Here is a 12068-nt window from a genome sequence, read left to right on the forward strand (position 1 = left end):
CGCTCGATCGCCTCCCCCCCCCCTTTCCTGCCCTGCCGTGCCAGTGCTCGGATTAAGGGTCTGGTAGGACTGTTAGGGGGGACCCCACGTTTCCCCCCCCCCCATTTTTTTCAGGGATTTTGGGGGGAACCCCACGCACTTTTTTTTGTTTTAACTTGGGGGAGGGTTCCTCCTAAAATTCCTACCAGACCTAAAGGGTCTGGTATGAATTGGGGAGGAACCTCAGGCTTTTTTTTTTTTCATCTTCTGCAGACAGGAAAAAAAAGTGTAAAAAAAAACAAAAACATTTTTTTTTCTAATGTCACTTTGCTGTAACGAAATTTCGACCTGACTACCGCTAACGAATTTCGTCCGAATCCCGAAACCAATTCAATTGCGGACCCGAATCTGAAAAACGAAATAACGCAAATCCGAATCAAAACGAAACTAAACGAATTTTTTGCTGGTGCGCATAATAAGTACGTCTAATAAGTACGTTAAATAAATAAGGTGCCAGTGCACAACCCTGGTAGGCCTTTCGGCCAAGGTAAAGAAAAATTGCCCCAGGCTAGCCAAAAGGCCTGCTTAACAGGCGCAGTGCAGAAATGCATGAAGTGCCGTGAACAAGTAACAGTGATCACTGTGGGGGTCCCACTCCCAAGTGATTTCTGGCACACCCTGGGACACGACACCCAGGGGGCACAGCACCACGGGCCTCTGTGTCTCCCAACCCTCCAGGCAGACAAGGGCAGCCACATCCCTAGCAGAAGGCATTAGCACCAGAGGGATTCCCGCCTACAACTGGGGACAAGCCCGGCATAACCAGAATCAACCCAGGGGGAAAGGAAACCCACCCGGCACCCACCTATTACTCCAGAGAATACTAAGCAACCATCCGTTCCGGTGAATGGTGCAGTTCTTCTCTGAAAACTGATAAGAACAGATACTACATCTGATCTTAGCCAAAGGCAGAGAAGCGATAACTATTTCATTATGTTACTTCAAAATCACATCTATGTTTAGCAAGGAAATTGGAAGAAAATTGGGGGGTGCCACCGGCTCCTTTCCTGGTTTGGGCAAAGCTATTATTGTCGCCTTTAGCATTTCGGGCGGGAATGTAGCAGATTGAACGGCTGTCTGATATACAGGGCGTATGTAGGGGACTAAAACCTCTTTAAACACCTGATAATACTCCCCCGAAAACCCATCTGGGCCCGGGGCTTTATTTTTAGGTAATGTGGTTAGATATTTCCCCTTCTGTGATCTGTGCGTTCAGCGCCTCTAACTGATGTGCTGACACCGTGGGTAGATGTAGTGACGATAGGAAATTGTCAATATCGGTGGGCGAGGGATGCAGGACTTCAGTACCTCCTTCAATATTATACAGGGATTCACAATACGTAGCAAACTGGTCTGCAATCTCCCGTGGGTGTATATATTTCCTACCCGTAGTGGGATCTATCAGATGAGATATTCTGGTGGATGTGCGTCCTCCCTTCAACTGCCGTGCTAAAAATGCACCTGCTTTATTGGCATTGGAGTAGTACTGTAGGCGTAGAGATTTAGAGTACCTCTCAAACTTTTCCATCATGAGAGCTCTCAATGAATATCTAAGTTTAGTCAACTCATTGAGTACATTTTGGTCCTGAGAGATTTTATTTTGTGCCTCCAGATCCTGAATGGCTGCGAGAGTGTCCGCCATCCTTTTAGTTCTAGCCTTGCTCACCCTCGCCTTCATCTGGATGAGGACGCCCCGCATAAAAGCCTTATGTGCGTTCCACAAAATGGAGGGATCCGACACAGAGCCTACATTGATGGAAAAGAACTCTTTAAGGCGAGTGTTACAGTAGCTACGTTGGATTCATCTTTAAACAAGAGAGTGTCATTCCTCCAGGGGCGAAAAGACCGAGTGCAGGGTGAATTGGCTATCTGGAGGGTGACCGGAGCATGATCTGACCAAGTCCTTGGAAGGATGTCCGCTCTGACAACATTCTGCAAAAGCGACAACTCCACCAAGAATAAGTCAAGTCTTGAGTATGTGTTATGGACCATTGAGTGGTACTGTGTAATCGCGTTCATTGGCGTGGATGCAACGCCAGGCATCGTATAATTGTTCCCTAGCCAGGAAGGGAGAAAGTGAAGCAGTCCTACGTACCCCTATATTTGAACAATCTACATCTTTATCAGTGATAAGATTAAAATCTCCGCACATTATCAACGAGCCCTGTTTGACCTTATGAGTACTGTTTTAGGAACAAAAGACACAGTATTTCGGATTGCCACCATTACCCCCCTCTTTTTCTTTGTAGGCATGTTGGACACAGCATTATAGTTCTTGTGAGAACACCGTGGTACGTAATCTGTCCGAAAGTGTGTTTCCTGGGCACAAATTATATCTGCATAGTTTTTAAGAGCTTCCCTCCAAAACCAGGAGCGCTTAGCTGGATGATTTAAGCCTCGGGTGTTCAATGACAGAATTTTTAAAGACGTGTAAAGGGATGTACTGGTGGGATCATTAAAGGAATTTACATATCTGAGCATTCCAGGAGCAAGGGATATCTGGGCCCATCGAACCTCCAATTTCACCTGGAGGTGTATCTGTATAACCGTATCCGACATCCGTAGTCTGTGTACTCTTAAACATGAAGAAAAAGAGAACAAAAAGAAGAGAACAAAAAAGAAATGTAAACAGGTAACATAAAGATCACCTTAGTATAACCGTGTACAGAGGTGAGTTAAACGAAACTGTATGCAGTGCAATACTGCTCAACAATTGTTGGGGAGAAAACAACAATGCTTGGCTACACCAAGCCTGCTTGGATCTCTCTGGAGAGAAATTGACATGCTTGCTGTCGAGGCAATTTCCTTGCTAAACGCGGATATAAAAATTTACGCAAGGATTTTGGCATCTAGAATAAATGACATTCTCCCTAATTTAATTTAATCCGAGCAAACAGGATTTATTAAGGGGCGTCTGGCTCCGGATGCCACAAGAAGACTTATCAATATAATCCACCAGGCTGAGAAATCGGGTACACCTTCCCTTCTGTTGACGCTAGACACAGAAAAAGCGTTTGACAAAATATACTGGGGTTATATGAAGCAGGCGCTTGGCAAATTTGGTTTTACGGGTGCCATATTGCAGGCTATTATGGCTCTGTATTCGTGCCCCTCGGCACAGGTATTCACGTCTGGGATGGTATCGAAAACTTTCTGTATCAAGAACGGGACGAGACAAGGGTGCCCCCTCTCACCCTTAATATTTGATCTTCTAATAGAACCCTTCGCTGAGTCCATCAGAAGGGACATGGATATCACTGGATTTTTACTACAAGGTACTCACCATAAATTACATCTGTTTGCGGATGATATTGTTTTCATGATAACCAACCCTGTCTCTTCCCTAGCAGCGGTGCAGAGGGCTATCCAAAGGTTTAGTAAGTTGTCATACTATAAAGTGAATGACTCCAAGTCCAGTATGCTCAACATGGGGATCTCTCCAGACACCCAGAGAGTAATTTCCTCCTCCTTTCCATATAGGTGGAGTAATGGGTCTGTCTCCTACCTGGGCATACAGCTAACATCCCGAACATCAGACTTGTTCAAAGCTAATTACTTCCCATTATTGACATCCCTCCCGGGTGAATTACTCAAATTAGCGAAGCAGGAACTAATGTGGTCGGGGCGTTTGGCAGCGTTCAAAATGGTGATACTCCCTCGCATACTCTATCTGTTCCGTAACCGTCCGGATAGATCTCAAAGCTATCTTCTTTAAAAAATTACAATCTATAGTGAATGGTTACATCTGGCAAGGTAAAAAAGCTCGGTGTTCACATTCCCATCTAATCAAACACAGGAGAGTAGGAGGGATGGGGTTGGTGGACTTGAAGGACTACTACCTAGCATGTGTCTTGGATCAGCTGAGGCATTGGATTGGCCCTCACTCGGGTATTCAATGGTGCGAGATAGAGAGGTCCATGGTACCTGGGAATAACCTATTTAACTATACTGTTGGGAGTACGTGGCCCGATTTCCCCAAGACTCAGGTTTCACCCTCGATGGCTGTGACTGTTAGGGTGTGGAGAATGCTCCATACACCTATATGCAGGCAGGAGGGCATGATAAAGATACCTGTGCCCCTTGCAACGTGTGAACTGGTTGTTCCAGATATTTCCCTTCGATCTTGGGTGTCCAGGGTTCTCATACACGTGTCTGACCTCTATAACCAAGGGGCCTTCAAAACATTCCACGAGTTGGTTGAACAGTACAAGCTGCCTCGGCAAGAGTTTCATAGATATGCACAGGTCAAACACTTACTCTCCATTACCAGGGTAGTGGAGACACACGTACCTGCTGTAATATGGGAGTTCTACTCGAACCCCCATGTTAAAAGAAGGGGTATTTCCCTCATATACGGGGTGCTACAGGGGAAGACCTATTTTACGAAATCTTTGCCATTCCGTAGATGGGAGGAAGACCTGGGTACAACATATACTTCCTCTCAATGGTGTAAAGCGATCCAGTCCACCCAAACAGTGACTAAGTGTGTCAACTTATGGGAACTATCTCAAAAAATCAATCTGAGATGGTATTTGACTCCCTACCGCATGGCTAGGATATTTCCATCTCATTCCAATCTGTGCTGGAGAGGCTGTGGCCAAGTCGGCAATCTACTTCATATACTGTGGTCTTGCCCATGCCTACACCAATATTGGTCCTCAACCTTCCAGGCTCTTTCCTCCGTGGCGGGTAGTCAGATAACACCTGTACCTGACCTAGCACTCCTAAATCTAGGTATTGACAAACTTCCCACCCACGTGCGGGTAGTAGTGTCACATGTGCAACTCAGCCAGGAAGTGGTAGGCCACGTCACATGACAGAGCGGGGTCAGCGCATGCTGAAGCGCACAGTGCGCAGAAGTCACCAACTGTCTGCAGAGTCAATAGCTACAGACCTCTAAACTTCATGTGGCCTTCAGATTGGCACAACAACAGTGCGTAGAGAGCTCCATGGAATGGGTTTCCATGGCCGATTACTGAACCCTACAGACTAAGCCTGGGATGTTATTAAAGTTCATGTGCGTGTAAAGGCATCCCAATACTTTTGGCAATATAGTGTATATCAGGGGTGCCCACAAGGACGATCGCGATCTACCAGTTGATCGCGTAGCGATCACTGGTAGAGCCCACATTGCGATCGCCCGCACTCGGAACGCAGGCACATTAGTGCCTGCATTCCGGTCCAGTGCGATCTGCAAAAATAGTGCTCGCAGCATTTTTGCGGATCGCACTGGACTGGAACACAGGCACTAATGCAGGCGATCGCTTTGTAGGCGAGGGGCCTGCCTGCGCAGCCCACGCCCCCTCCCACCCCTGAATGCAGGTGTTTTTTCGTTGGTAGATCTCAATGAGCTCGTCATTTGAAAAGTAGATCTCCAGACGAAAAATAGTGGGCGCCCCTGGTGTATATCATTGTTTGTTTTGCCCATAGTTCAACCTGTGTTGTCTGAAATTCAGAGGCGCCATTTCCAATAAAACACTGAAAAACTAAACATTCCATGCAACCCCCGGGGTCCAGCCACAAGGGCAAAGCATTAAGTGAAACCCTCATTGTTAATAATTAGTGTATCGTGTTTTCCCTCCGCGGCAGTAATTGTCCTCCGGAGCTCCATCAATAAATAAATGGGAATGATTTCCTTCCATTATATATATAAAAATGCCGGAACTTGCCGGCGTCACAATGTGACATAATCCTCGTTGTGTAGATACATGAAGACACCGCGCACCTCCATCCTCATGTCAGCCCAAGTCATCTTCTTTGGTATTTGGGTTACAATTGCTCGTCATGCGGATGAGGAAATCCCCACAACTCCTCTCCACGCTTTCTGTATTCAATCTGTAATGTAAGCCCAACAATCCTTCTGCGGAGATGAACCCGGATTTCTCAGATTTACACTGTAAGAGGAATAATCTCTCATTTACATGTTATTGTACCGGATTTATTTTGTACTTTTTCTTTCTTTTTATTACACTGTCACATTTTATTGAATATTTTATGTTTATATTTTTTTTAGCTTTCATAATTCATGCCCAGTAGTGACCCTCTGGCCAAGGGATTTAAAACGAGGGGTTTCTATAACTGTATAACTTCAGGTTTGGTTGGTTAATTCCTTAAACCCTTTCACTGTCAGAGCTGTTTTTGCAAACATTTTTGCACACATGTTATAATCCAGATTTTAGGCCTGAAAATGACTGAAAACTCCCCCAGAGTTATACATTATCCAAAAGCACAAATTCTGTAGAATAAAATGGTGGCAAATTTTTACATCACATGATATTAGTACAACTGTTTAAAAAAATCAACATTATTATATTATTAAAAAAAAAATCCTTTGCATACGGGGGCCTCTCATGAAACCAATGTCCAGTTTTCGGTGGTGAAAAACCTTATACTTTCATGCATAATTCTGCACAAAAAAGTTACTTTTCAGATTGCAAATATTATGTGCCAGAAAAAGAAAAAAATTAAAACAATTACAATACCCTAAAATTAAACATTGACTACAAAAAATTTAAAAAAAACATACATTTAAATAAAATTAAAAAAAAACACATAACAGGGGAAAATAAAAATGATATATTGCATTGTAGTGAATATGAATTTAGGAATGAAAAATAGTGCTGAAGGTGTGATAAAGTGGGAAGCAATCATTTTAACTGAGAGGCCACTTTAGCATGCTTTAGTTGCTATTGCAGCTCCATGAATCAGGGTCATAGTTTTGGCGGAAAGTAATTTCTGATCAGAATGAGCGGAGCCAACCCAATACTGAACCCTACGGACTAAGACTGGGATGCCTTTCGAGTTCATGTGCGTGTAAAGGCGTCCCAATACTTCTGGCAATATAGTGTATAATAAAAATCATATATATATATAAATCTAACAAAATTATCAGTGTGTTTGGCACCATGTCACACTCTATACAGTTTTCTTGAGCAAATCTTTTTTTGTGTGTGCGAATCTGTTGCTTTTTAGCTGGAGATCCTGCCAGTAACGGTCCTTCCTGTTGCAGGCTGACAACAATGAGCCTTTGCCTGCCAGTTAGGAGCAGCGTTGTCAGCCGGCCGGGTGCGCTCCTTCAGTTGGCCATCGGGCTTACTATCAGGCCTAGCAGATGGGCAACCAGATGGCCAACTGAAGGACTGCATATGGCATGCTGGCAATGGTCCTTATCATTGTCAGCCAACAACAGGAAGTGCTGCTACTGGCCGCTAAGACACTTTGAAACAGATTCACAAATTGGTTCCATATACCTGTACCAGAGACCTCAGGATGAGAGAACAGTGAAGTATAGCCACTGCAACAGTACTAAACAGAAAAAAAAGACTACTGTATAACTCTCCATTAAAGTTTGTTGGCCATGAGAAACTGTGCCATGAATTTCCTCTACCCTCGGTGTTCATGTGCCAAAGCGATGGCCATGAGTGACCTAATAAGCCAGTAAGTGGCAACCTTTCCATCTGAAAATGCTGACTACTTGGCCCTCATGATTAGGGAAGATTTTTGTGTGAAATGAACAATTTTGTCTCATTGGCAGATTGGAAATTCAGTTTTGCTGATGGAATTGCTCCGGGAAAAGTATCCTGCCAGTAACACTCACTTCCTGTCGTTGGGTGACAGCACCTACTCACTGTACTGTATCTTTGAGGGGGCCCCTACTATCACCCTAGGGCAAGACTACAGAATACCTCCTCCTCTCCTCTTGTCTATTGTCATGGGGGGAGGTGTTTTTTTTACTCTACATAGATAGCTGGGAGCAATGTAACTGATAAAAGTTCAGTTGAGGCAAAGAGCAAAGGAAGTTATCAGCTCACTAGATTTCTGGCAGGACCCACAGGTCATTTTTGCACTTCTCGAACAGATATACCAAATCACTTTTAATAAAATAAAAGCGTAAAGGGGGGCAAATAACAGAAGCTCATTGTTAGGGTTTGTATTCACCTTAAGGGTACTATTTATGAACATTCTGCAGGGATATTCGCCATGTGAATATCTGTGAACATTCTTCTTGGTCAAATAATATTTTTTCCCTGGTTGAATGTAGTGTTGTAATAATACGTTATGGCCACAAGATGGAGTGAGGAGCATAAGAAACAAGCATGTATTTCTTATGCTACTCAGCTCCATCTAGTGGCCATGCTTATTACAATAACCATCTACATTCGAACCGGGGATCTCCTTCTAGTGGCCACAATGTATCATTACAACACTACATTTTCACTGGGAAAAATACACTATATTACCAAAAGTATTGGGACGCCTTTACACGCACATGAACTTTAATGGCATCCCAGTCTTAGTCCGTAGGGTTCAGTATTGGGTTGGCTCCGCCCTTTGCCGCTATAACAGCTTCAACTCTTCTGGGAAGGCGTCCACAATGTTTAGGAGTGTGTCTATGGGAATGTTGGACCATTTGTGAGGTCAGGTACTGATGTTGGAGGAGAAGGCCGGGCTCGCAGTCTCCGCTCTAATTCATCCCAAAGGTGTTCTATGGGGTTGAGGTCAGGTTCCTCCCCCCCAAACTCCCCCATCCATGTCTTTATGGACCTTACTTTGTGCACTGGTGCGCAGTGACCCCCAAACTCCTCCCACAAAGTTGGGAGCATGAAATTGTCCAAAATGTCTTGGTGTGCTGATGTCTTAAGAGTTTCCTTCACTGGAACTAAGGGACCAAGCCCAACCCATGAAAAACAACCCCACACCATAATCCCCCCTCCACCAAACTTTACACTTGGCACAATGCAGTCAGGCAAGTACCGTTCTCCTGGCAACCACCGAACCCAGACACGCCCATCGGATTGCCAGACAGAGAAGCATGATTGGTCACTCCAGAGAACACGCCTCCACTTCTCTAGAGTCCAGTGGCGGCGTGATTTACACCGCGGCATCCCACGCTTTGCATTGCACTTGGTGATGTAAGGCTTGGATGCAGCTGCTCGGCCATGGAAACCCATTCCATGAAGCTCTCTACGCACTGTTGTTGTGCCAATCTGAAGGCCGCATGGAGTTTGGAGGTCTGTAGCTATTGACTCTGCAGACAGTTGGCGACTTCTGCACACTGTGCGCTTCAGCATGCGCTGACCCCGCTCGGTCATGTTACGTGGCCTACCACTTCCTGGCTGAGTTGCTGTTGTTCCCAGTTGCTTCCACTTTGTTATAATCCCAGTAACAGGTGACCGCGGAATATTTAGTAGCAGGAAATGTCACGGAACACCCGAATCCAATGATTTGGAGTGGTGTCCCGATACTTTTGGCAATATATTGTATAGTAAGAACATTTGTTTATGGTATTATTGACCCAAAATACATTTTCACAGATATTCCCAGAGTAAGGGGCCTGCGATCTGTTTATAAATATATTTTATATCTTTTTTGTATCTTTTTTTTTTTTTTCTGTTACGTTAAATGTTTTACTTTGTTTGTTTATTGCATTGCAGCAAACTGATCATGGATTTAAATAGGACAATTATCACTGAGGTCATTCTTTTAGGATTCTCCACCGATCAAAAGATAAACATTCTGCTTTTTGTTCTATTTTTCATCATCTATTTGGTAACTTTCATTGGAAATGTTCTTATAATATTCCTCATCGTCTTCTACCATCAGTTACACACCCCAATGTATTATTTCCTTTGTATCTTATCCTTCGTGGATTTGTGTAATTCCTCCACAGTGGTGCCCCGCCTCCTGGCTGACCTTTTCTCTGTACGAAGATCAATCTCCATCGGTGCTTGTGCCATCCAGTTCTACACTGTTCTTCTGATGGGAGGTTCGGAGTGTCTTCTCCTGGCCATCATGGCCTACGACCGATACGTTGCCATCTGCCGACCTCTTCGTTATCCCATTTTGATGCGATGGAGCGTTTGTTACCGGCTGACTGCCTTCTTGTGGATAACCAGCTTCTTGGTGTTTGTTTTCCCGCCCCTAATATCTCCCGTGCCGCTGTGTAACCCAAACCAGATCAACCATTTCCTGTGTGAAATTCTGGCCATCATGACCTTGTCCTGCTATCATGTTTATTCAGACGAGCTTATGGTCCTCGTTATATGTTTTGTGTGCATGCTCTTGCCCTTTCTGTTCATTCTAGGGACGTACATTTCTATCATTGCCTCCGTGTTGAAGATTCGCTCAGCAAAAAGGTCCAAGGCTTTTTCCACGTGTACGTCCCATATTACTGTGGTGGTTTTATTCTACGGGTCGGCGTTGGTCATGAACTTTGGTGCCACATCACCCTACTCAAAAAGCCAAGGCAAATATATTTCTTTATTTTATCTTATTATTTGTCCGATGCTGAACCCCCTTATTTATAGTCTGAATAATACGGAAGTGAAGGATAGGTTGAGGAAACAAAAGAGATGATCTCTTGGTTTGTAATTGGGTAATAAATGATTGATTCATAATGGTCCTCACTATCCATTATTGATGGTCTGTTCCCTCTACTTTGAACAATGAACTTTCCAAACATACTGGGGGGAATTTATCAAAACTGGACCACACAGAATCTGGAGCAGGTGAATAAGCTTCTCTCTTCAGTTTGTGCACTTAAAAGAGTGCTTTTCCCCATAGTTATCTTAAGGGACATATACTAGCGTCCTCCCGTGACCCAAAGCTCAGTATATCCTGAGCTACAGCTTGCGGTATACTGAGACCGCCGCTGCCGGGACAGATCCCGACAATGCTGTCGAGATCCACCAAGCTGCGTGAATGACAGTCACCAGACCCTGCACAGGCTACGTCACCAGACCCTGCACAGGCTACGTCACCAGACCCTGCAAATGCTATGTCACCAGACCCTGCAAATGCTACGTCACCAGACCCTGCAAAGGCTACGTCACCGGACCCTGCAAAGGCTACGTCACCGGACCCTGCAAAAACTACGTCACCAGACCCTGCAAAGGCTATGTCACCGGACCCTACAAAGGCTACTTCACTCGCCCCCTCCCCGTCCGTTCCTCCAGTCAGCACTGGAGGATTGGAGAGGGGGGAATCCCTGCGGGGAGTGGTGGCTGACAGTCACGGCTCTCTGCAGGGAGATGATCGGAAAGTGAGCGAGCGACGATATGTGTTCTCTCACTTCCCGATCTATTGAGCCGACCTGTGACAGTTTCATTGTCACACGTCGGCTTGAACTATGAGGATGAGTGATTTTTCACTCACCTCATAGTTCTCCTTTTTAGCTTTTAAAATGAAAGAGAGGAGCTGATTGGCTGATTCCCCTCCCTGAGTTTAGTATTCACTGTTGATCTGCATACAATGTAGAATATGTGCTGGTTTCAAAGGCCTGAGAACATTTGTTGACTCTCAGCTTGGCTTCAGCAAGTAAGGTCCACTGATTTCTATGCATAGACAACGAGCATCTGAAGGAGGTCAACAACTGCAGCCCCATATTTATCTTCAGAAAAGGAATTAGGACCTAATACAATAAGAAATAATCTTCGCAGGAACATGTTCTAGCAGGTAAAAAATATTTTCCAATAGAACAAGTTATAAAGGGTTTCTTATACAAGATGTTTCCACCCTGGAGCTGACTTGCAGTCCCATTAGTTCAGGCAGTAGTTGGCCAGTGTTGGGGGACGGCTTGGGAGGTTCAATCCTTGACTGGTGAGTAGATGGACACAGAGACCTCATGACTCAGGTCAGGGGTAAGAGTCAGCTGGTATACCTGCATAGACTCTGAAGGTTGGGAGTCACTGTACTAGGCAGTGCTCTAGAGCAGCGGTTCTCAAACTGTGTGACCTCAGGACCCACATTTGTCCTTGGTCATTAAGTCGCGACCCAAGTCGCGCCGCACTGGAATGCACGGCCTTAGGGTACCGTGGGTTCCGGTGCAAGCATACAAACTGTGGGTGGAAGTTGCTAGAGGGCCAGACCATTATAAATAGGGAAGCAGGTTGTTTACCACGACAGTAGAAGTTATTTTTTTCTGAAGATACCGGGAAACAACGCAATTTAACAGCCTTTGAACGCGGGATGATTGTTGGCGCTCTGAGCCATGGAGCGAGTATCAGCAAAACAGCAGAATTCGTTAAATG

At 44.9% G+C, this 12068-nt stretch overlaps 1 protein-coding gene across 1 annotated transcript; it reads left to right on the forward strand.

Moving 5' to 3' along the window:
- The first annotated feature begins 1951 nt into the window (after positions 1 to 1951).
- Positions 1952 to 10395, forward strand: LOC108798133 (olfactory receptor 2B6-like). Its single transcript, XM_018569858.1, has 5 exons — positions 1952 to 2083; positions 2289 to 2349; positions 3387 to 3493; positions 4710 to 4838; positions 9643 to 10395. Exons 1-5 carry the CDS (start codon positions 1952 to 1954, stop codon positions 10393 to 10395), a joined length of 1182 nt encoding a protein of 393 aa, XP_018425360.1.
- The last annotated feature ends 1673 nt before the right edge of the window (positions 10396 to 12068 follow it).

Source organism: Nanorana parkeri, unplaced genomic scaffold (genome assembly GCF_000935625.1).
Source record: "Nanorana parkeri isolate BGI_ZX_2015 unplaced genomic scaffold, ASM93562v1 scaffold1413, whole genome shotgun sequence".
Classification (NCBI taxonomy): Eukaryota; Metazoa; Chordata; class Amphibia; order Anura; family Dicroglossidae; genus Nanorana; species Nanorana parkeri.